The 25805-nt window shown below is 40.4% G+C and overlaps 2 protein-coding genes across 9 annotated transcripts in view; one reads left to right on the top strand and one right to left on the bottom strand.

Annotated features, from left to right (window-relative positions):
• cep44 (centrosomal protein 44) overlaps window positions 1-5811 on the bottom strand; it is a 15057-nt gene extending 9246 nt beyond the window's left edge. For 2 of the 3 annotated variants that reach the window (XM_031295402.2, XM_031295404.2), the window contains exons 1-4: window positions 5398-5509; window positions 3691-3838; window positions 3339-3476; window positions 1781-1855 (exon numbers count right to left, since the gene is read on the bottom strand). In XM_031295402.2, the coding sequence (XP_031151262.1) occupies window positions 1781-1855; window positions 3339-3476; window positions 3691-3838; window positions 5398-5489 (453 nt within the window). In that variant the 5' untranslated portion in view covers window positions 5490-5509. Of the gene's footprint in view, window positions 1-1780; window positions 1856-3338; window positions 3477-3690; window positions 3839-5397; window positions 5510-5640 lie in introns of those variants that run through there. The other variant, XM_036000170.1, reaches the window with a different exon arrangement.
• Window positions 5011-25805, top strand: fbxo8 (F-box protein 8). 6 transcript variants are annotated; one of them, XM_031295407.2, is made up of 8 exons: window positions 5011-5033; window positions 8419-8527; window positions 12435-12518; window positions 15892-16036; window positions 16341-16467; window positions 16752-16870; window positions 17161-17357; window positions 24488-25805. In XM_031295407.2, the coding sequence occupies exons 2-8, from the start codon at window positions 8419-8421 to the stop codon at window positions 24673-24675; spliced, it is 969 nt and encodes a 322-aa protein (XP_031151267.1). In that variant the 5' UTR covers window positions 5011-5033; the 3' UTR covers window positions 24676-25805. The 6 variants fall into 6 exon arrangements, with proteins under 6 accessions (XP_031151267.1, XP_035856065.1, XP_035856064.1 ...); XM_036000172.1 differs by lacking the exon at window positions 5011-5033 and adding an exon at window positions 5381-5604 and having other exon boundaries at window positions 8419-8510; window positions 12427-12518; XM_036000171.1 differs by lacking the exon at window positions 5011-5033 and adding an exon at window positions 5382-5604.

Raw genomic sequence — 25805 nt, 5'->3', positions numbered from 1 at the left:
GCTTAAACATAGGGGGTGGGCCAAACCATCACCAATGAAGAAGAAAGTCTCTGCTGAGTTCAATGATACCTCACACAAGGGTGTATTTATATAGCGCTTTTCTTCTAACAACTACTCAAAGCGCTTTAACATAGTACAGGAACCATTCACCATTCACACACATTCATACGCTGTGGCTGAGGCTGCCGTACAAGGTGCCACCTGCTCATCAGATAAACACTCACACACATTTACACTCCAATGCACAGCATCGGGGGCAACTCGGGGTTCAGTGTCTTGCCCAAGGACACTTTGACATGGGACTGCAGGGCCAGGGATCAAACCACCAACCTTCCGATTGGCAGGCGACCGCTATACCACAGAGCCACAGCCGCCTCTCAATTAGTTATAAAAGGGGGCGTGGCTAAAGCTTAGGGGGCGGGTCAAACCATCACCAATGAAGAAGGAACTCTCTGCTGAGTTCAATGACACCTCACACAAGACTCTACCTTAAACGGTTCAAATGTTATGAAAGGGGGCATGGCCTGGGTAAGTGGGCATGGTTAAAGTATAGGGGGCGGCTCAGTATCACATGTAGACCACACATTCTAAGTTTCATGTAAATCGGATGATGTTTGTCATATTAGGCGTATTTCCTGTTGCCAGCGGGGGGCGCTATGACCAAAAGTCAATATTGGCCTGTAGATGTCCTCAGACCTGGACCCTTGTCAATCGTGAGAAATCTCTAGGAGGAGTTTGTTAAAGTATAGCACCTTGACTTTTAGGCCTACTTCCTGTTGCCACTAGGGGGCGCTATGACTTTAAGTAAATATCGGCCTTTATTTGTCCTCAGGGTTGGACTCTTATGAATCCTGAAAAGTGTGCGAAACGCACAAAATGGCCGCCCCACCACGGCCACGCCCTATGACGAAAAGTTTTTCTTTTAACAACTTTTCATCTTTAATGTCTTAAGATGGCACAGACCAAATTTGAAGTTGATCGGATGAAATCTCTAGGAGGAGTTTGTTAAAGTACGACATGTGGAAATGGCCAAAATCGCACTAATTTCGAACTTTGAAATTAAAATGGCGGACTTCCTGTTGGGTTTAGGGTATGGCTCCAATGACGTGTTTTGTACATCTTGACATGTTACACATGTGTAATAACTTTCATGAGTCTATGTTAAACGCTTAAAATACGTACATTTTCACCAGACTTGATGCGACCACCAATTTTGGTGAGTTTTTGAATAAGTTAAGCCTCTCAAAAAGGCAATTCATTTGCCGGGAAAATAATTCCTTCAGTTTCAACAGGGCCTTCGCCGCTGTTGGCACTCGGGCCCTAATTAGGCCTATATAAAGAAATCTCCTACTATCTTTTACCTGGCTGGATACTCACTAACACAGGCTTTTCCGGTGATACACCGAAATCTGTGACCCGTCAGAATGTGTTACCGTAGCGCGGTCTACCTGCCGTAAATCATTCTGTGACTTCGCGGGAAAAATTGGACCTAGGCAGAGGCAAAAACTATATACTGTAAAAATAGCGTTCTCAAGTCTTGTTTGCTGTTACAGGTCATTTATGATCATCAGATGAAAATTTACACATTTTAAGAAACATTAAAAAGTTACATAAAGTCACTTCACGTAAAACAAGTCAAAAAGAGAAAATGTATTTTTTTGTCAGATTTTTCAGCACTGTTGCATATGCATTTTTCTGAGATGGGGTTGCAGGCATCGCTGCATTTTAGATGCCACAGCTGTACTTTTAGTGGTGGTATGGCACTTTACACTATACTTACAGTGTCGGCATCAGTTATTGTTGGATGAGCTTCCCCTCTGTCATCCTTGTGTGAGGCAGGACATCGGACTTTTGGCTACAACACATGTAAACACACAATTCTATTGGATGCATTACAGAATTGCTGTTTCTTGAATGATGTTTGTGTACTGTTGTGTTATTTACTATAATCTTCATTACTTTTACGGCACAGATAGTGGTGTCACACAATTTGTTTTAGGTCTAGAGTATTCATTTACTGCTACGCTAGTACGCTTCATGGCTGTCCCTTAGTATGGTGACTAGAACATGCAGGCCATCTGCTACTGTAGCACAAAAACCTTTTGAAAGGAAACTTTCATTATGAGCATCATTAATATTTTGATCAAGAGCTGCCAGTCCAACTATCTTGTCATCCAACTTTGGGCAATTACTCTATTTACGCCCCAATTTGTTACAGTAGTAGTGGCAGTGACACTCTTCCATTTTGGTGGCAGGAAGCCTTGATGGCCGGCGGGAAACACCTTGCCAGATCTGTATTTATAATAGGTGTCTAATGTTATGGGATTGCTACTTTTACTTAAAGGGTAACTACCATGTTTTTCTGTCTAAGTGACTGATGGGAACAACAATATTTGACAATGGTCCAGTATTAAGCGAGATCACTGCAGTCGGCAGCAATTACAATGTAAGTTAATAGGGCAATTGTCCAGCTTGTATTTACCTTCACAAAAGTGCTCGTTTTGCCACTGAAAGGCTCAGATTATTATTCTAAGTGTCTGACAACATTATGGACAGGATCCCTACAGAGATAGACCTTAAAATCTCTTTGAGACCTTTCTGTTTAACCAGAAACAGCTCTGAAGTCGCTAGCGCTAAACCCACCAGACTCCATTTAAAAAAGCAATACTTTTAGCGTGTATAGAGCCAGCATATTTTCACATGTAAATCGGTAAACTATGTGTTTATTTCAACCAAAACTAGAGTTGTGATGGTTGGAAAAGTGGAAAGACGACCCAAAACAGCTTTTCATAGTTTTATTTTGTTTCTGTCGACTTTGAATGAAGTGTATTTTACGATGCTAAAATTGCTGTTTATTTACATGGAGTCTGGTTGGGTTAACGAACGCAATTTCGCAGATGTTTTTATGTTTTAAAAAAGGAAGAGTAAGACTCTTTAACAGAAAGGTCGACCTCCTTAGAAATCCTTTCCATAATGTTGTCAGACACTTACAATATTAATCTGAGTCTGTCAGTGGCAAAAGAAGCACTTTTGTGAAGGTAAATACAAGCTGGACAATTGTCCTATTAACTTACATTGTAGCTTGTTTCGCTGCTGCCGACTGCAGCGATCTTGCTAAATACTGGACCAATGTCAAAGATTGTTGTTCCCATCAGTCACTTAGACACAAAAACATAGAATTTGTTTTTTGAAAAAAACAGTAGTTAACCTTTAAGTAAAAGGCAGAATGCTTGGCTGCCTTTAATGTGACAGATTACAGTTACACAATATGCATCTACATTAAATACACACAGACATGTACAGTATGTAAATTAAAAAAAACATTAAAAGTTCTGTACCTTCTTCAGTTGGTTGTGTTTCTGCAGGACCAAGTTAATGACGTCACAGATGACAGAGATTTTCCTCAGAGAGAAACCCCACTGGAGGAACTGCTGCTTGGTCAGTATGGGTTTGTAGTGGAAGATATCTCGCAGCACCTACACACACAAAACACACACTCACAGTTGAACAGAGCAGTGCATGTTAGTAGAATAATCGTGAGCGTAAAAGTAAGAGTCCACTGTACACTAGTGGGTTAGTAGTCATTGTGCTTCACAGAGGGAGGGGACAAACTTGAATTAAGAAATTTGACAGCATTTCGTAATGCTGCATCTGTAAAAACAAAGCTCTCAGAATGTGTGTATGTGTTACCTTATAAAGAGTGTCAGTGAATCGGAGGTCAGTTTTGCCAGTCAGCTCCAGTCCAGCCTCCAATAGTTGCTTCGCAAAAGGTGGAGAGAATGAGGTGAAGGTAAAGCTCACAATTGGTAGAAAAGCAGAGGGATCTCCTTTGGAAAGGCTGGTGGAGAAACAAAGAACAACGTGGGAGATTGTGAGAAAAAATGTAAATGAGAAAAGAGAGACTCTGATGTGTAATGTGAATGCTGCCCACTGCTGAAAATAGCTGTCACAGTTCATAGTTGCCTCGAAATCAAGTTCACACACGTGTGCGTTTATGCAGGGAGTGACAATCATATTTTGCAGCTACCAAATCTGAGCATGAGTACCAGCCACAACAGCAATGCTGGTATTGTTGACTCTTTTTGAGTCTGTGTGTTTGCGTGTGTCATTATGGCAAAATGTGGTCCTGGAGACACCTGCTGTGGCGGGAACTTTTGAGTACTTTTTTAGGTGTCTATATGTCTGTGGCCAGCATTCACAAAACTTTACAGGTGTTTAGTTGAGATCAAAATGAAGGCCGAGTTCGAAAATGAGAAAAGAGTTTGTCTTAGCAAGGGGGAGAAGAGGGAGATTAGCTGTTGGTGCCTAGTGTGTGTGAGCAGATCTGTACCGTCAATCAACATCGCAAACCCAACCGGACCCACACACCGCCAAGTTTATATAGTATATTTTATAGTTTCACAATTGTCAGTAGAGAGAAAGACAGAGACGGACCGCCGCAGTCCATGGACAATATGGCTTCAATGTTTCTGTAAGTTATTATTAACTTTGGCTACTCTGAACGCTGCTTTGTCACTTTTTGACCGTTCTGTGGGTCGACTCGTGCATTATACTGCACGTTGTCCCGCCAGGCCGACTGTCCCTTCCACACAGACGTTGGTTCGGCTCTGTGACTACCTCCGCTGCCGGCTTAAAGGTGACACAACTCTGCCCCTCCCTTGAACTGGCTGTGTGAAAGGGGCTATAGACAACTGATTTGGGCCGGAAGTAGGGGGGTAGGAAGTAGGGAAGGGACCCCTCACTTTACGCCCCTGGCCCGACATCTGGGAAGATACAGTCACGAAACTTTACAGGTGTGTAGTTGACATCAAAATGAATACCGAGTTCGAAATTAGGTGTGGTCCAAGCAAGGGCGTTTGAAATAGAGGGGTAGGGAAGGGCCCCCACCACTTTATGCTCCTGCCCGCCCGATTTGGTGTGATCTCATTGCAAGATGTCTGTTTAACAAGGTACATTTGCAAATTAGTCGTACCTGAGACAGAGAGCACAAAATGCTGGTGTTTATATGAACCAAACAGCAGATAGTGTTACAGGTAAGCACAGTGAGAAAACACAAAATGAAATGACAACACGGTGGAAAGCAGTAACGATAGCGTTTGAACTATCTAAGGTTACATTTTGTGCTTTTTGCTGTAATGTAACTACTAAGCTACTGACCTACCGACTGATGTCAGAAGTCACGTTCGGTCTCTGAATACAAAATGCCCGTTAAATGGTTAAGTGCAGGTGCAGGTTTTCTCACTGTAAGTCCAAAACTGCCTCTTTTAATGGTATTCTAGGTTAGTTCAAAATGAACGTGTGGTGTTATAGGGGGTTCTAGCACTGTAACGTAAATCGTTATTGGTAACAAAACAACACACATCTGCATAACGGAAGTTTTGGTTGTTGTTTTGTTACCCATTGTAGTCGACATTTCCTGGGTACTTTATCACCCGCAGGAGAGTTTCCAATTTGCGAAGACAACCATGGACATCTCCTGAAGACAGCATCTTTATCTGTAAGAAAGAGAGAGAGAAGCGCCAACCTGAACAGCTAGCTAGCTAGCTAACGTTAACCGAACCGAAGTTAACGTTGGTCAGTCTGTGTTATGGCAACACAAATATGGTAACGTTAGACGCGAAGTTAGAAGACACTACAACCCTAACGTTAGCTCCTTTGCATAAACATTCGATGTTGTGTTTCGATATGCAAATGAAAGTGCAGTAGTTTCGATATCTCGTCGTTAGCTAGGATTTTTCCTTTTTGGTAATAGTCATAGACATGGTTTTGTTTCTACCGGGTGATCAACAGCAAGAAACAGGATTGGCTATTGCACGCAAGTCTTCCCACGTACGGTAACGAGTTGACGTCATTGACGTAGCCTGTACGCACACTGCTTTCTGCCTTTTTCGTAGAGTTTATCTAGATAGGTTATGAATTTGTCGTAGGCAACGCGAATTTACATAGAAAATGAATGCGTTTGACTCATCGTTGTAAAATTCTAAATTGTCATTCATGTTTCTGTGATGACTAGGGAGAGAACAGGGGAGGGGCAGAGGTGACAGGAGGAGGAGTGTGTACAAATACATCCATGGTGTCAAACAGATGATAGACCGCGGTATGAAGGGTTCCCCCTGAACCTAAGGAGCAACTGCTCTATTTTTAGTTGTGCTTGGCTAAATGAAATGACAACTGGATACGTTTGATAGCGAGGACACCGCATTTCCAGCTGTACTTGTGTGCAGGTCGGGTTGTCAGAGGAATCACTAAACTCAGGTAACGTTATGTAGTCCATGGTTACGCCGCTGTATCGTAACTATTAGGAAATACTGCACCATGCTTGTAAAATAAATAAGACCAATGTCCTTTAATAGTGCAGCAAAATCTATCTGTTTGGGTCGACACTGTCTTCGTCAACTTAAACTAGCTCGGTAAGCTAACTCGGGGATTTGTTAAAAGAGATTGTGACTAATAGCCAATTCAACCAATGACGTTCCATTTTGAATGCTGTTGTGATATGTCTGACCAATGATATAGAAGGTAGGGCGGGACTAAAGGTCAAACTACCTTGCTTGCTCGAACTTCCAACGTTGATGTTTACAACAGTGTAATAGAATTAGTTTATGCAACACAGCTGACGTTAGACAGGCTGAAAGGGAAAGGAAGACGGGGCAGTTTATTAAAAAAGACCGGGCAGTATTACTGCTTTGTTTATTGGTACACACTTATAAGTCGACTAACATATGAAGCTAATCTTGAAGTTCGTCAGCAAAGAATTCTGACAATGGTTTGAGTAGATAGAGGTGCCTTTATTGCTGTGATGCTAACGTTCATTTGTCAGCAGGGGCGTATGAATACTGAATGTCAGTGGTTGGTATATAATGTCACACATTTTTCAGTTACACTTCAGTGCTGTCTGCCATATTGTAATCACTGTGCAATACCTAATAACATCATAAACCTGTATAACTACCACAGGTCACTTAAAAAAAAGGCAACCCAAAGCTTGTATTATTACAGTTTAATTACAGTATCAAAATGTGAACCTACAGGTCTTTTTTTTTCTCTCTCTCTCTCTCTCTCTCTCTCTCTCTCTATGTATATAATAAAACAATTTTGTTTAAGTCATTACCACCTACTTGTATTGACGAAGACACTATCATAGACATGATTCAATCTATCGAACGTTGTACAGTTCTAGGGATTTCTATGCATATTATTTGAGACTTAAAAAGGAGTCAGGTTTTTTGCCTGACCCATTTTAAGTGGTTTCCCTGCAGCACATAAGCTTCAACATGACACAAGCAGTGCTTTACAATCTAACAATTTTACCAGAAGAAATGTTGATAACAAGAAATATACTGTTTTCCCCTCTCAAGCAGCAGAATTTACAATGGTTGGGCAGATTTAGTATAAAACCTGTGTTGAATTGTTTAACTTACTATTGGATAGTGATGTGATGAAATAAATCACATGCATTTCTGTGGATAGTCTGAATAATATGATACAAAAGTATTGTTACATTCTGAGAATCATTCTGCCCAGTGGTTAGTACATATTGTTTGAATTTGAATCAACTTTAATGGCCAAGTAAGTGTGAACACATTCAGGGAACTTGACTCTGGCCTCTGTTGCTCTCAAAGAATATACGGCTAAAAAATAAGGACAACAATGCTGAACAAGTTAAACAAACATTTGACGACTATGTACAGATATAGGTTTGTATATAAAAAAGTGAATATATACATACACATGCATGCATACACATACATATATGCAGTAAGACAATAATAGGGCAATGCAAAAGTGCAAATAAAGAATTATTAATAAACAGGTTGCTTATATCTGAGGTAGGTGGGTATGGTACAGTGTATATTTGGCAGATATTTACTTGTTTAAATCATGTATTCAACACTATTAAATATATAATTTACTTGAAATGTGGATGCTTGGTGTTGATCCTGACACTATGGACCGGTGTTAAGTCTTCATTATAGTGACAGCCTACAAATACAGTACAGTGGACATAGAGTATAATTAATGTACAGTGTCTTCAGTATGAGTCGTAACCTTTTTGTGATCATATTCACTCACAGTGTTTCTGACAGACACATGGATTAGATTTAACTAGAACTAGTTTTAGTCCAATGTATGTAATCAAAATATGTCTTCATGCACAATACATGAATGGGATTATGAAAAACAAATCATAAGTATGATCACATTACTGCATGTAAACATACTGATATACGAGCAGTTGTCAAATGCTGTTCCAGAACAGTACTTTTCCTGTGATAAATGAGAAAATGCACAATGAGGAGTGTGCAGGCACCGGCTGCCACTTATTACCATACATATGGGTGAACTGTAATGCAGTATATTATAAAATATTATCATCAAAGTGACTTGTTTGTACTGTGTTACTGTGCTGCCATACAGATGGGTCAAGCACTGTGGAGGCTGCCTCCCAGACAACAGCAGCAGCTTCAGGAAGAGCTTGCAGACCGACTGGCTGACCGAGGAGGAGGAGGAAGAAGACAAGAGCAAGGTAATCTGAACTTGAAATTTTTAACAAGAATGTTACATTTGGCTGAGGATATGTAATTTGTATGAGACTGCTGAGGTAGGGCTGGGCGATATGGAGAAAATCAAATATCATGATATTTTTGACCAAATACCTCGATATCGATACCGCAACAATATTGTAGTGTTGACTAATGGTGCTTTCACTAAATATTTACACAGTGAGATTTTTGATAAATAATCATCAGTAATGTGGATATAATGACTAAGTCGGTAAAGGCAAATAATAGAACAGTTACAACAGTCTGGTAAGTTCAGAAAATGACATAACTTTACTCTAATGCAGCCTTTAAAACCAGGAAAAAACAACACTTATGCCATATTACAATATTACGATATCCAAAATCTAAGACGATGTCTAGTCTCATATAACGATATCGATATAATATCGATATATTGTCCAGCTCTATGCTGAGGTAGCATTATGCACCTCTAATGTGAATGAAATGAAGACTATGGATTTATTTAATAGTTTGACTAGACTTTTTAATTCCACAGATTGAATCAGAATTTTTTTTTTAAGCGTTTATTGCCACAGTAAGTTACACTTACGTGGAATTTGCCTTGGTTTTTGGTGCATACATAAACAAACCTATACAGATACAGAGACAGATGGCTTTATTTGTCCCCGAAGGGCAATTAAGTTTCTACAGACCACCCAAACATATACACACATTCCTACTGCCAGTCATCAATGACCGAGGGAGCACAATAAAAAGGCATATGGGAAAGTGTGAGATCCAAAAGTATACAGCAAGAAAAATATTTGAAATAAGAACTGAATAAAGACGATAAAGTATCCAAATTATATTGAACATTAATAAGAATATTGAACATTAAGAAGAATAAACAATAAATACCAAAACAGAAACAAATATATACAAAATAGCTGTTTAGGGTTGAGTTAAGAATGTAAAAAATATATAGTATGTGCAATGGGCAGTTGTATAGTCCAGGATGAAGATTAGCGCAAAGTGTAGTGACTAGGGGTGGGGGGTTGAACGTCAATGACAGTGGGGGATGATATTCGTCGCATATATTATCACTGTCAGTATGTTCCGCACACAATAGCATAGGTCATTGTGTACATTTATGAAAGATCAATAAAAAGGACCGACACTCTTTAAAACTGATGTTTTTGGACAGACAATGAAATAAATTCAACCCAAACGGTGCAGTTTCCACCACATGCAGAAACTGGTGTCGCCGGTTAGTCAGGTAGTGTGAAAACAAGACAACAAGATAGCTAGTTGTGTAGTGTGAACAGTACAGCCATCTGATGACTGTAAAGGTCCTGTAGTGGGAACTCAGCCAGTGGTGGAAAAAGTATTCAGATCCTTTACTTCAGTAAAAGTACTAATACCACAGTGTAAAATACTCTGTTACAAGTTAAAGCCCTGCATTGAAAATGTAACTTAAGTAAAAGGATGTAAGTATCATCAGGAAAATGTACTTAAAGGATTAAAAGTAAAAGTACTCAATGCAGACAAATCCTCACAGTTTAGAAACTGGAAACGATCAAAATAGGCCGGTCAATTAACTAAGTGTTTAATCTGCTAATCAGGCCGTTATATTGTTGGGTAGTTTAATTTATAATAAAACATATTTTATAAACTAGATAGATAGATTGATTGATTGATTGATTGATTGATTGATTGATTTTTATTGATCCCAAAAGAAAATGGGAAATTACAGCAGCAGCAAAGTTTTTTTTTGCAGCAGCAAAATATCAGACACACAGCACACATACAGAATATACATTACATAATAGGATACAATATACATGAAATAATAATAGAATAGTATACAAAAACAAATATTAAAAATATATAGAAGTTGGGAATAAAAAATGTACAATTGTTTCACTAGTATTGATAAAGATGTAGATAAACCTATTGTGCAAGGTGCATTTAGTGCAGTTGGGATGTATAAAATGCACCTTGCACAATAGGTTTATCTACATCTTTACCTACATGTGTTTTGTGTTCAAAAATCTTAATTTGTAAAGTAACTAGTAACTAAAGCTGTAACAGATGAATGTAGTGGAGTAAAAAGTACAATATTTCTCTCTGAAATGTAGCGGAGTAGAAGTAAAAAGTGGCATGAAAAGAAAAGACTCAAGTAAAGTACAAGTACCTCAAATTTGTAAGTACAGTACTTAGTTTGTCTGCTATAAATTTGACCCCACCTGACTATCATTCTTGCTCCTGTGTTTCAGTTTTTCTTGTTGTTGTTTAGCTTCAGCAATGTGTCTCTTCCTTGTTGCTATGCTCCTAGAACTTTCACATCCAAGCTTTTCTCATAAGTCTTTAAATGTAATCCCAAGTAAGCCACATAATCCATGTTGGCAAAAATGCAAATGTTTTACACAAAGGAGCCAAGGCCAGTAGAGCAAAATAAAGGTTTGAACTTCATCACTAACTCCATTCAGCTGAAACTTCATGAGCACCTTATTTCATACATTTACAGTATGATGAGTTTTCACAATTTACCACAAATTCTAGAAATAAATACTGTACATGGAGAATGAAGACATCAGTAAAACCATGAAATAATAAGAGCCACAGAATACAATACACGGGGCGGCCTCTAGCTCACCCAGTAAGAGCGTTCGCCCCATGTTGGCTGAATCCTGCAGCGGCGCAGGTTCGAGTCCGACCTGCTTCCCTTTGCTGCGTGTCATCCCCCATCTCTCTCCCACCTTTCATGTCTATCCACTTTCAAATAAAGGGAAAATGCCACCAATAGAAATAGAATCTTAAAAAAACAAAACAAACAATACAATTAGGGCTGGGCAATATATCGATATTATGGTGATATGAGACTGGATATTGTCTTAGATTTTGGATATTGTAATATCGTGATATGACAAGTAGTGTTGTCATTCCTGGTTTTAATGGCTGGATTACAGTAAAGTTATGTCATTTTTTAATTTACCAGACTGTTATATCTTTTCTATTATTTACCTTTACCCACTTAGTCATTATATACACATTAATGATGATTATTTATCAAAAATCTCAGTGTAAATATTTTTTTGTAAGCACCAATTGTCTACCCTACAATATCGCTGCAATATCGATATCGAGGTATTTGGTCAACAATATCGTGATATTAGATTTTTTCCATATCGCCCAGCTCTAAATACAATACATAAGTCTTTGTGATTTTTTTATTTAAGGGTCACTTTGCCGATAGTCTAGATCCTCGACGTTCCACTTCCGGGATTGCTCCGGTGCCGCAGGAAATTCCGCCGGATGCATGTATTTTCGCAGATGTCCGTTTCCTTCTGCTTTCTTTGTGTTGGCGTTCTAAACTCCGGTGGATTTGTGAGGACTATGGTTAACTGCTCCTCAGATCTCTGCAGGGTAAATCCAGACAGCTAGCTAGACTATCTGTCCAATCTGAGTTTTCTGTTGCACGACTAAAACTACTTTTGAACGTACACATGTTCCACCAAAACAAGTTCCTTCCTGAGGCTATTTTGCAGAGGCACCATGCGGAGCTTAGCGCCGCCGATGACGATTATGATTGGTTTAAAGAAATGCTCTCTCTCTCTCTCTCTCTCTCTCTCTCTCTCTCTCTCTCTGTTATTGGTCCAGTGTGGCACAGTGCATTCTGGTAGTTGTAGGTTTTCTCTGTTTTCTTTGGTCTTGTAGTACCAATTTTAAAAATGTTTACACTACTACTGCAGACAGCCCAGCTTTATGAGAGTCCATCCATCCATTGGTAAAATACTTTTTTTAAGTTAAATGATGACAACAATGCAATACAGTACAATAATAATGCATGCTGGGATAGTCTCCCACTTTCCTGTCATGCTAAATAGTAGGAAGAAAGTAATGAATGAATGTTTGTTTGTTTGTTCATAGGGAGAGATGGAGGTCCCCAGAGAAGAGTTCCTCAGCAGTGTCATGGCCCTGACATCTACCATCTGCTGAGAACACGCATGGGAGGTATGAATGAACACACACACACACACACACACACACACACACACACACACACACACACACACACACATATATAGCTAGTACTAACTCTCTTCATGAGCATGTGTTTTTTTTCCATTATTTCTGATGGCGTGTGCATACAGTCAGCACAGTTAGAAAAAACAGGGATTGGTTTGCTACCTACAGATGAAGCCATCACTTCAATTGATTTCTTTTTTTATTTGGACAATGCACATTAATCAACATTTCTGTAAATGCGCCAGTGTTTGCCAGACGGCAAATTTTCAGCTGTAGTCCTTTTTAGTTACCTAAAAGCCTTCATTTGAATTTCATTGTGGTGAGTTAAGTGCTTCCACACCAGTTAGTACATTAGAATTAGGCTTGACAAACTGTTAGTGGGCATTCGCACAGCCTGCGTCGGCCGTCAGACGGTGCGGCAAAAACGTAGGTCTTTTCAGATCAGTCAGGAGGGGGTCACATTTAAAAGGACCACCTTGATGTGAGAATGGCTGTGATTGGTGTGTGTCTGATAGGAATGATAATTCAATTAGCGGGCGTATGTCTCCTTCCGTGTCCTGCAGCAACTAACGCTAAGCTTCATTTGTGAAAAAAAAGTCTACTTGTGCTACATTGGGGGGTTAAAGAACACAACAGGACATAACACAAATGGGCTGTTTCATTGACACTCCCCCGCTGCACCACCATTCATAAAATCAACGGATCGCTGTTTCGCTGTCTGAATGCAGCCTAAAGGGGACCTGAGCCTCGTAGAATGCATGATTAGTGCAAGCAATATTTCAACGCTTGCAATGGCTGATATAATAGATTAAATCTAAACCAAACTCAACCCCTCCACCATGGCACAGGAGTCCCCATTCTTAGTTGGTCAGTATGATACATCAAGTCAACAACTGGGCGGATGGAACCTCACTGTCATCTACCGGAGAGTGGCTACAAGTCAGGGAGGGCGTGGAGAAGAATGCAACCAAAAGGCTTCAAAACTACCATATTTTAGTACCAGTACGTTAGAAATCCTGTGTCACACGAAATTTAAATATTTGTTTTAAGCAATATTACGAGAGAGGGTGTGATTTAACGTCATATTATTGGCACAACAGTGATGCTTACGGATGCATCACTGTTGTGCCACTGCAGGGGTTTTCAAAGTGGGGTCCGGGACCCCCAGGGGTCCTTGAGGGGTGTCCATTCATAAATAACACAATGACAGAATATGACTGTTTTGGTCATGGGTTTCATACACTTTCTGTGATAAAACATCTAGAGGCAAAAATCCTATCAGATGGGCACTCTGGGACAAAATCTTATCAAATGGGGGTCCGTGGTCTAACCCAGGGGTCTTCAACGTTTTTTAAGCCAAGGACCCCTTAACTGAGAGAGACGGAGCAGGGACCCTCTACTACATATATTGTATAATATGAAGTTGCATATTAAACTGGGCCTACAATAACTTGTAGGGCGTCCTAAAGCCTTTATACATACCTTTTCAGTACATAGAATATTAAGCTAATGAAATAATTGTTGGCATGATTTTATATATCATGTTTTAATGTTAAACACACATGTGGCACAGTGAATCTTTAGGATGAACTGTATCTGTGGATGGCTACCTTAGGATTTTTTAATTGTTGAAAAAACGTAGTAATTTTGGAGGCCCCCCTGCATTGACTCTGAGAACCCCCTAGGGGTCCCGGACCCCCTGTTGAAGATCTCTGGTCTAACCTGTGTCAGTTTAGGGGTCCTTAACGTGAACAAGTTTGGAAAACCACTGCTTTAGTGTGTTACTGCGATTTACTGTTTTTAAGTACATATTAACAATGGAAAGCCATTCTTACCAGTGTATCTTAATTGGGAATCAAATGAACGCAAAGAAAGTTACTTTATGAACTTGACTTTAAGATTTGTAATTGTTTATTATTTATTTACTGTAAACAAAAGAAAAATGTGTGAATCTGTCATTATTGCACAATTCCTACAAGTACCTAACCTAACTGAGATGTAACACTAACACTGTGCTTATACAGCACAAACAAAATGGTCCAAAAACCGGATGCCACAGCAGGACATTTGTAACCTTTAAGTTTTTCTAATAAGGAATGTAACAATTCTCCTGGACAGAAAAGGGGGTGGACAATGTCCCAAATGACAAAAACAGTCAAAAAAACGATACAAACAACACAGTCCTAAAACTGTATGCTGATATACATAGTCAATATAGTGTGCAGTAACTTCTAAATAATGTTGATTACTCACTGACGTCCAGTGATCACCAGTTAATGAGACAGCGTTTGCACTTTGCAGCAGTTCCAGTTGGGCTGCTTTCTCCGTGTCGTACAGGCTGTGTATGCGTGAAACTACTGTCCCCCTCTGGCGCTCGCCATCCAACGTTAGCCTACTACTCTTTGGCTGGCTCGCAAACCCAAACAAGTGTGTGTGGCGTGCCTGTTGTTCTGTTTCCGGTCTAGCTAGATTCTAGCTAGATCCGGTGTGGTGGAGTTTTTCTAATGTTACTAGTTATTGCAACAGCATGTGAAAAAAACTACAAAGTTTGCTAGGCCAAAAAGAATGTTAATTTCGCGGTAAAAAAATTTACGCCGTTAAAATGGGTTTGCGTTAACGCCGTTAATAACGCGTTTAACTGACAGCACTAGTTGTAACAAATGAGTTGTTTAATCTGATAAATCACTTTATATGAATATGTTGAAGAGTTTCTGTGTCTTCCCCTGTGGTTTCTGATTTATTTTAATGAATAAAAATTAGGGGTGTTGAAATGAATCATGGCATCGATGCATCGCGATGTGGATCTGGACGATTGTGCATCGGTGCAGTGACAGACCATAATCGATTATTGCCTAATGACGTTACTTGTTGGATTTTCCGGTCGGTCAGATTTTCTGTTGTCTGTTGTCTGCTGTGAACGGATCCCCCTACATTCAGGAAGTGTCTTTTTTTTAAGAGCAGATGCAATGAAAGGGGAGTTCAGAATCTGAATTAGTCGATGAAAACCACGTGTAGCAATATATAATAATATTGAGGATGTGAAACATTGTGATGCATCGTGATATTGAATCGATTCAAATTGTTGACAGAATAATCGTAATCGAATCGTGACACTGGTGAAGATTCACACCCCTAATAAAAAATATAAATCTGCTTTTAATTTAACTCCGGAATGTTGACATGGAAATAGTGGAGCGATATTTTAAGCGATGAGAATGGGGTGCTTAAACAGCTCTGGGTTGTGCTGTTATGCTGATTTGAGCACATTCTAAATCTCTAGTTGACCAATCAGACTGCCTGCTCAGATCTACTTGTTGTATAATTCTGCCTCCCTCCTTCTTTTTCTTGGTGACTGTAGGTAGGGAAAGGCACGGTTTTATAGATTTGGAGATGTTGCCCCCCGAATTAGGCATCACCATACTGTCGTACCTGAATGCTACGGATCTGTGCCTGGCGGGCTGTGTGTGGCAGGACCTGGGAAATGACGAATATCTATGGCAAGGGTAAGGACAAGGTTCAACTCTACTTTCTGTCATCTTTCTGTGGTGATTAAACTAATGAGTTGGGGATTTGATGCAGGTTCATAAATGATTCTGAACAGTTGTGTTGTTTGAACTGCTGTACTGTATACAAAATAAATAATGGCAGGTAGACTTACAGGAGACAGAATGTTCAAGGTATTGTTGTTTCTGTCAACATGCTGTCTTCGTCAATAGTTGTCTGTCAACTTGCCAGTCAAGCCTGTTTTTCTCCACATATATGCAGTATTTTTTATTTACTTCTACAACCCCTGTGTGTATCCATCAGGCTGTGTAAGTCCACATGGGGACACTGCTCCATCTACAACAGAAGACTACCTGCTGGTTTCTCATACAGAAGACTATACCTCCAACTAGATGAAGGCAGCCTGACATTCAATTCCAACTCACAGGAGGTAAATGTGGCCAAACACACACTACCTCACTGTCTGTGTGTGCCCGCACGTGTGTGCGTGGAGAGTGTGCACATGTTGGTGTCTGAAACGATGTCATGGCAAAATTATGTATTTGATGATGTCATTATTCTTAACCTCTGATGTTTTTACACATTACAGTGTGTGTGTGTATGTCTGGATGGATTAAGAAACTACAGACCTACATGTACACTCAGAAGATATGATTCTCTGTGTGTGTGTGTGTGTGTGTGTGTGTGTGTGTGTGTGTGTGTGTGTGTGTGTAGGGTATCGGGTATTTCATGTCTAAAGGTATACTAGTGGATCATCCGACAGAGCTGGCTAAATTCATCTTCTACACTAGACGGCTCAACTGGAAGATGCTGAGGGTTTACCTGGATGAAAGGTTAACACAGAAATACAAAATAACCACATTTTTAAATTTTTACATTCGATACTTCTGTGACAACAGCTCATTAAGAAGGTCTACAACCATGCCCTGAAATGATTAGACTTTTTTGTATTATTATTTCACTAGAGTGGTGTTTATTTATTGTGTGTACGATATTAAATATACTTTTATTGGTGCCCTGTAATTTCGTAATTCAGTAACTTTCATTACACTGTGTACAAATAAAAAACAAAATGGTCGCTTCTGTCATGCCATTTAGTCTGTATTTATGTATGTGTGTGCAGGCGGGATGTCCTGGACGAGTTGGTGACCCTCCATAACTTCAGTAACCAGTTTCTACCAAATGCTCTGCGGGATTTCTTCAGACACATCCACGCACCAGAGGAGAGAGGAGAGTATCTGGAAACCCTCATCACCAAGTTCAGCCACAGGTTTTGTACCTGTAACCCTGGCCTTGTGAGAGACCTGGGCCTCAGTCCTGGTTAGTACTTACACACACACACACACACACACACACACACACACATACACACACACACACACACACACACACACACACACACACACACACAAATACAGAACACATACTGTATGTTCACTAAAGGTTTTTGTAGTTCTGTTTCTAGGCTTATTGGTATTAATTAAATACTTACACAGTAGTTGTAGGCGGACTTGTGAAAAATGGTGCTTGGTAGCAAACAACAAAAGTTATCTTTACACTAAATTTATGCTGGTATAAAGTCTAGTCTGTCCCGACTAAAAAAATCTGTGCAGAAACTAAAGATACTTTGTTGTGATTGTAACTAATTTCATCATTTAAGTTTAGTCAAGCCAAGCCAAGCCAGTTTAACTTAAAAAGCTCAACATCACAAACTTGCCTCAGGGGGCTTTAAAATCTCTACAGCAAATGACATCCTCTGTCCTTAGACTCTCAATTTAGAGAAGGAAAAACTCCACAAAAAGCCTTCAACAGGCAAAAATATGAAAGAAACCTCAGGAGGAGCATCTGAGGGGTCCCTCTCCCTGGACAGACAGACGTGCAATAGATGTTGTGTGTACAGAATAGACCAACAGAGTCAAATTACAATATGAAATATCAGGATGACAAAATTATAGCTTGATTTTAAACATTCATTCCACCTTTTATTTATACTCGTTAGATCATTTGGGGCTGACCCTCATTTCCAATGACATTGAGTCAATTACACAAACAAAAAGGTAATACAAAACAACAACAAAGACATATATACTAACAGAATAAGAGGGACTACCATTATGAAAATAATAACGTTATAGATAAATTAAGATGTAAAATAAAATACAGTTGTGTAAAACAATTTCAACATATATATGAAATATGATCCGGGCCCCCAACCTGAGCCACACAGCCCCCTCTCCATCATGGAGACCTGGGATGAGGACCGACTGCACAAACACACTAAAGGAAAACTCAAGAGTATCATTCACACAGAAGGGAGGAGAGGGAGAGGAGATGGGAAAAACCATTCGCACAGAGGGAGAGGGGGAGAGAGACATGGACATCCATCACACAAGGGACAGAGAGACAGGAGATGAGGCTGAATCTCCTGGAGGTAGTAGATTCAGATTCCAAACATCTGGAATAAGGCACCGACAGCCAGGACAGAGAAAAGAGAGGAAAACCTAGGGAGAGAGAGAGAAGGGAGAGAGAGAGAAGGGAGAGAGAGAAAGAGAGAGTGATAGGCCCACAGGGCAGTGGTTTTCAGATTATTCACATGGGCAGGACATGCATGGGCTTTAAAGTGGCCATATATGCTCATTTTCAGGTTCATAATTGTAATTTGAGGTTGTACCAGAATAGGTTTACATGGTTTAATTTTCAAAAAACACTATATTTTTGTTGTACTGCACATTGCTGCAGCTCCTCTTTTCTCCCTGTGTTCAGGTCTCTGTTTTAGCTACAGAGTGAGACCTCTCACTACTGTAACATCTTTGTTGTCATTCGCACATGCTCAGTAGCTAGGTAAGGATTGCATGAGCTAGCTAGCTGTTTCTGCAAAAGGGGCTTCTTCTAAACAAGGGCGCACTTCCAACTTTGTGTGGAATACCTGCAGAACAGGGACATGTAAGTAGTTCTATACAATTTATTTTGTAGATTAGGGTGAATTCGTGTGTGTTGTAGCAGTGTTTTGCCATTGAGTACAAGCTAGCATGCTAACGGTTAGCCCCCTAGGCCCCTCATTTCAGCTAGTTACGTAGAAAGCCGTGCAGATTTTGACCAGCTCACCCAGAGACTGAAGGCAGGACACATTCAGAAACCATATCTCACTCAAAACAGCATGGATGTTTTTTTTTTCAAAGTTTGTATGCGTGTGGAAGCACCAGAGACACAAAATAACACCCCAAATCCCAGAAAAAGGGATTATTTTCATAATATGGGCACTTTAAGTCAGGGCTGTAGTACTTGAGTCCGGATTCGAGGCGCTTTTCTGTTGTCTCGGACTCGTCTTGGACTCGTTGGTATTTGGACTCAGACTTGTCTCGGACTCGGCCATTGGACTTGCCAAATATTCTAGTTGGTCTCGACCGAGTCCAGCACTGTATGCTTTTTTTCTAAAGTAACTTCCTCCTTCAAAACAAAACCTTTGATGAAGTGTGCTCGTTCAGAAAACAGGAATTATTTTAATTCAAAATCCATCTAAAACAGGCGTTGAGATAGGTCGCCTGGTATACACCTGGCTGCATCATATACCTCAATCATCAGGTATCAATCCTTTTCATTTAGGCCACAGACACAATGTCAGCGAGCACTTTGTGCTATAGATTCTTCAGGACAAGTAAAGGCTCTGACACATCAACCCGACGGCCGACCTTCGGCAGAAAAAGGCAGTCAGACTAACTGCCTCCCTGAGTTGGTCAAAAAAGTGCCTCGGAACACACTGAAGCGACGCCGACATGAGCGTACGTTCTGCGCGTGCGCGAGACGTAATACATCTCCATAACAGCAGGCGGCGCTAATCTGTATTGTCGCCCAAAAAATGAAAACCGGCAGCTGATTGGACGAACGCGTCACGTGGGTCTGGCTTCTCCCGGATTTTACAACCGAGCATAATCGGAATACGATATTTTATGAAGATAGTTCACCGAAACGTATTTCTGAAAACATTTTAAGCGAGAAATAGGCCATGCAGTTGCTGAATCTGTCTTCATTTCAGATCGACAAAGGTCAGTTTAAAAGATTTTCGTCAAATTTTGAGAGGCGTTAGTCAGGCTCATCCCGCTCGTCATTTCCGGGTTAGCGCTCCACCGATCAGATTGGCCATTGAGTCCGACTGGACGGAACACACCGAACAGACTCGAGTCACTGACCTCGCCAGACTATCCGACGGACGATAATCGAGTTGGTGTGTCAGGGCCTTAATAATCCTATAGTATGTTACTCTGCACTTGCTTTTTGATTTGATTACAAAAAATAAAGCAAAATTATCATCTTAAAGTAGAAGATATATCTCACATCACATAATTTATGAACAGGTAAGTGAGTCTTGAAGAGGATTCTTTTTTTTCTGTCTCGGTATTGACTGTCTCTCATTTGGAGTCGGTCTTGCCTCAGTCTCGACTAGTCCTGGTCTTCGACTTGTCTTAGACTCGACAAAGGTGGACTTGACTACAGCCCTGCTTTAAGTACTAGGTCTAATAAATTCAGTGAGACTAAGAAGATCCACCAGAAGGACATTCATAACAGGTATACATGCCTGATGTAATCAAACGTTAAGCAACTATTATAATGTATATATTATATAAAGTTAAAGAGAAAAGAAGAGTTATAAGTTAGAATGTAATTTTTGAAAAAAATTAAAATGTCTTAACATGAATCCAACATATTATTTGCAAATATAAATCCCCACTGATGATGGGCTTACTGGCCTATAGGTAAGGTAGTCATCTAAAACAACAATTATTATTTTAATAGCTTAGTATTCTATGCACTAAAAAGGTATGTATAAAGGCTTTAGGCCGCCCTGCACGTTATTGTAGGCCCAGGTTAATATGCAACCTCATTTTATACAATATACTGTATGTAGCAGGGGGTCCCTGCTCCGTCTGTCTTTCAGTTAAGGGGTCCTTGGCTTAAAAGAATGTTGAAGACCCCTGGTATATAATATAGAACTTTAGGTGCAAGACTAGCAGAAGATTAAAGTCTTGATAAGGTGACCAAAGAGTAGCACCAGAGGAAATGTCATGTAATATCCAAAATGTTTGTGATATAGGAAGCATGCTTAGTACGTTTCATTGTAATCTTTCCATCAGATTCTGAAAGATGTTGTGTACTTTCACAGTCAAGATAATTCATCTTCTGGGGGCCTAAATGTACACAATACATGTCATGCCAGTACAATTGTTTGTTTTTTATAAGCCCAACTGGTACCAATATTTAAGATATAACAATATATTGGGCAACATTTATTTCTATCAACAACAAAAAAAAAGAAGATGATCATGAATTAAAAAAAAAAAAAAAATATTTGAAAAAACATTGTTGATAAGGTACAGGATTTGTGACCAAGACATTTGCTGAGGGAGACATTTTACATTTTAGGGTTGGAAATGAAAATAAATTTGTAATCCCTTACTACACTATTCCTATGTTACATTGAACATATTTTGGGCTTTTCAATCCTGCAATTTCTTGTTACATATACAAAATATACATTAACGCAATACATCTGTGGTAAACTAAAATGATCCATTTGCACACCGATTGTGCTCATGGTTGTGTACAGTGACAATATGACCTTAAGGTGGTGCTAGAGGAAAGCTCATGGACTGTCCCAAATGAAAGAGGCGTTATCCTCTGTAGAACATAAATACATTCAGTACATTTCAAGGCAGAGTCATTAAACTTGAACCAGACATCAGCACTGCAGCTAGGACGCCAAAAACTCTAGTACCAGAAGAAATGATGTTGAAGCTGCTACACTTCTGACCCATTGGCTCAACCACAAAATGAGGGGGAAACCGTCGAGGTTTTATTTTCAAGTAATCCCTGGCTTCAGTATTTTCAATAGGCCGTGCATTAAGCAACTAAGGGCTTTGTTAATGTCAGCAGACCATACAGAAACCAATCCCTGACTCTGTTACTGTTAACTCCTTGGAGCTTCTCATATGATTAGAAGGATTAGTGTAATGGTTTTGAGCCCAAGGCTAGAGATGGATGGGTGGCTGCCTTTCTGAAATCAGCCCTTTTTATTTCACTTCTATTCTGCCCCTTCTATCCCCTTTGGAAAGTATCGGGCACAGCAGTGGAGAACAGCTTAGAGTTTATTCATTAGAGTCTCATTCATTCTGTTTAGATATAATTGAAAATAATAAGTTGTATTAAGACTTATATAAGACCTTTTCTCTTTAACCTTCTAAGGTCTACGGGCATTTTTAGATATCTTCTACTTTTAAGAGTGTTTGCATATAACTTAGGGATGTCCAGATCCGATCACGTGGTTTCAGACTCGATCGGAATCGGACGTTACCTTCTGATCAGGACTCTGATATATATGTATATATATTCTCATTATTTTTTAACACATCTATAGTTATGTGGTGGCACAGAGTTAGACCCTTTTGACTCCACACAGAAACAGCAACGCGTGCGGCATGACATCACTTTGTTGCAGAGACGCTATTGGTTAAATGCCGGCAAAGTAGAACACGGAAGCAGCTTGAAGCGGAAAGCGCGAGTATGTCTGCGGTCTGGAGGTATTATAAAGTTGAATTATTATAGAAGTATCGGATCGGGACTCGGTATCGGTAGATACTCAAAATCAAATGACTCGTACTCGGACTCGAGGGCAAAAAAAGCTGATCGGGACATCCCTAATATAACTGATGTTTCACATCAAAATGTCCAGAAAAAAAACTGTATACTGCTTTCTGTATAGTGAGGCCCAATATTGTTCCAGAGCAATGCATAAAGAGATAATTTGGCCCTAAAGCGGAAATATTTCTCAAATCTCTTGTGAAAACATACCTACGCTCAATTGTTTTGGTGCTTGAAACGAGTTTACAAAAGTCTTGAGTTCATAAAAGTAGGGTAATATATGAAGAAAATAGTAAATAAATGTCTAAAATGAAATGAAATCGCTTTTTGAGTAGGAGTGTTGTCAAACATCGCTTGGACTCGCTGGTGCGTCTTTTGTCCTCAGAGGGTTAAAGGTGCAATATGTAATACTGACCGCTAGTATTTAAAATAGTTACTGCAGTACAAATTCAAAATACTGGAGAGTGTCGTCTCCCCCGGCCCCTCCTCCCCAGACTCGAAGTTCACAGAGGTTGCCAGGCTGAGAACGCAGCATCCACAACAATGTTGCTAGACGCTTGTCTCACATAGCCAGACATTACTCCACAGCACAGTGGAGTAGCAAACGTTAGATGCTGGTTACATTGACAGTCATTATAGCCCGTGCTCATGTGGAGCTCTGTATCCAACTGACAGACACACTTTTTCGGCTTAGAATTACGGTAGGAACTGCTAAAAACACAACAACCTCGCTGTCCTCTCCACCCGCCGGACAGACACTCTTCCTCAGCTTAGAATTACGATAGGATATAATTACGGCAACAATCGCTAAACACACTGCAAACTCACGATCCTCCTGATTTACAGCCCCCCTCTCTTGGCTTCAAATAACTCACCGTTGTCGGCTACGGCCGCTGAACAGGCTACATGTTGTAAACAGCCGTGTCCCGCTTACCTGGTCCCCCGGTAACGTTAGCAGTTAGCAGGGTTAGCATGGCGGCGTTATCTTTACTTTACTGGCTGTGTCTCAATTGTTTTTGTGAGTAACCAACTCGGGTACTCTAGCTATATAATTCAATGTGAGAACACAAATGTTGAAATTACATAAAATGCCTGTCCCTGTCGTAATAAATGCTTACCTGTTGAGGTCAGCGTCCTTTTGGGCTCTAAGCTGTCTCCATCTTTCAAATACATCTCCAATATTTACCCGGGGTTTGTTACGTCTCTGGTTATGCAACTGTTAGAAACATGCTGTTTTTTTTAGGCCGGATAGAATCTATCTCCGTTGATCCTGTTCGTTTGTTTGCTGCTTTCATGGCTGTACTAACGTTACAGCCGTAGCGCGCTGGGTTTACGTTTTTACAGTTATATCTGGCAACCTGGCCTGGCTGTCAAACTGGGCAGTTGATAACAACACACAGGCCAAAACACAAACAGAAATTTCGTCACGGAACGGAAATTTCAAAAGGAGAAAATACTGGCATTAGCATTGTTGTCAGAAAAGATTGTACTTCAACTTAGCATGTTTCCTTAATATCTGATGATGCATTGGGGTCATTTTTAGATTTATTACAGTAAAGTTATTACATATTGGACCTTTAAGGGGTTGAATTAGATGTACCATGCATTGTTCTTTAGTGTGAAGCTGAGGTCAAATTTAAGCAAGTCCTGACTGTATGAAACATGCTTGATATCAATGACAGGGTTGTCTTTCTCTGACCAGAGCAACTTCAGCCTATACGGGACTCTAGTGGGGCTTTGACTTCTCAGTTTGAACACTAATAACCTTTTTCTCTTTAGTGCCGCACTGATCACGGCCTACTATCGTCTCTCTGCAGATGCGGTGTATGTGCTGTGCTACAGTCTGATCCTGCTGTCCATTGACCTGACCAGCCCCCACGTCAAAAACAAAATGTCCAAGAGGGAGTTTATCAGGAACACTCGCCAAGCAGCACATAATGTCTCCGACGACTTTGTAGGCCACCTCTATGACAACATATACCTGATTGGCCACGTGGCTGCGTAGCTCCACCTACCAGCTGACCAGTCGAAAATCCTCATACTGCACTGAAGAATAGGAACAGGTGATTGGGTTCCTATACATGCCTGGAAAGTATAAAACATTGTGGAGATTGATTTTTTACAATTTTCATGACAACCAATAAATCTTACTAGAAAGGTTCGACAAACAAATACAATTCACTGCACTGTGAGAGAGACTGTGCTACCGAATATTAGTAATGTTCATAGATTTTAATCAAATGTGTGACGCATCTGAAATGTCTTTCAAACCAAAGTCAGTGCAAAGAAGGAGGTTTTAAAGTGGAACCATGGCTGCTTCTCATATTGCTTAAATTGCCTCCTCGGCTCCTCCACTTGCCTCCCTTCCTCGCATCTTAGTCCCTCCCACAGAGGAGGCACGGGAGAGACGTGAGGGAATCATGGGAGGAGAGAGGAACCGAGGAAAGGTGTTTCAGAGGGAGGAGACGTCCTTTCCTCTGAAGCGTCACATTAATTTGTCAGCTGTTTGGGCAGAGTTAGCAACTCCTTCAGCTGCACGGCTTCCGGGAAGGCTGCTCTCTGTATCCTCGCCTATAGCTCCACGGTGATCCCTCGTCGATGCTCGCTCCTCTGGGTGGACACAAGGGCTTTGAGATGGCCTTCACGAAGGAGCAACAGAACAACTTCCGGTTCAGCCGAGGAGCGAGGAGCTATCAAATAAGCGGCATGAGAAGCAGCCTATGTAAGATGAACTATGATAACTGCACTGACGGATGGTGACTACTGATTGGTGGAGGGGGGAAGCGAAGCACTGCCCTCAGCCTGTCACAGATGCCGGGACAGTCCTGCTGATTTCCTATTGGACAGCTGCTTCATGTTCGCCAGTGGGACAAACACTGGCCCAATTCTTGTAGGAAGTGACACAGGGGGGTTATTATGAGGCGAACACAAGACCACTCACAAATATCAATAGTAACATTTACCAGCAACTAATGACAAAGGTACATAGGAGCTATTCTGCAAATCAGTTGACTTGATACATTGTCCAGAATGTCCAAGTGTCAAGATTCAACTAGATCTGGTTGTCTGTGGCTCATACTAGATGTGTTTTTTTGTTCTCCATTTTATGAGTAACAAGACAACACATTGGGCCTC

The sequence above is a fragment of the Sander lucioperca genome, chromosome 4 (assembly GCF_008315115.2).
Source record: "Sander lucioperca isolate FBNREF2018 chromosome 4, SLUC_FBN_1.2, whole genome shotgun sequence".
Lineage (NCBI taxonomy): Eukaryota > Metazoa > Chordata > Actinopteri > Perciformes > Percidae > Sander > Sander lucioperca.
This window is presented reverse-complemented; position numbering and strand designations above follow the sequence as displayed.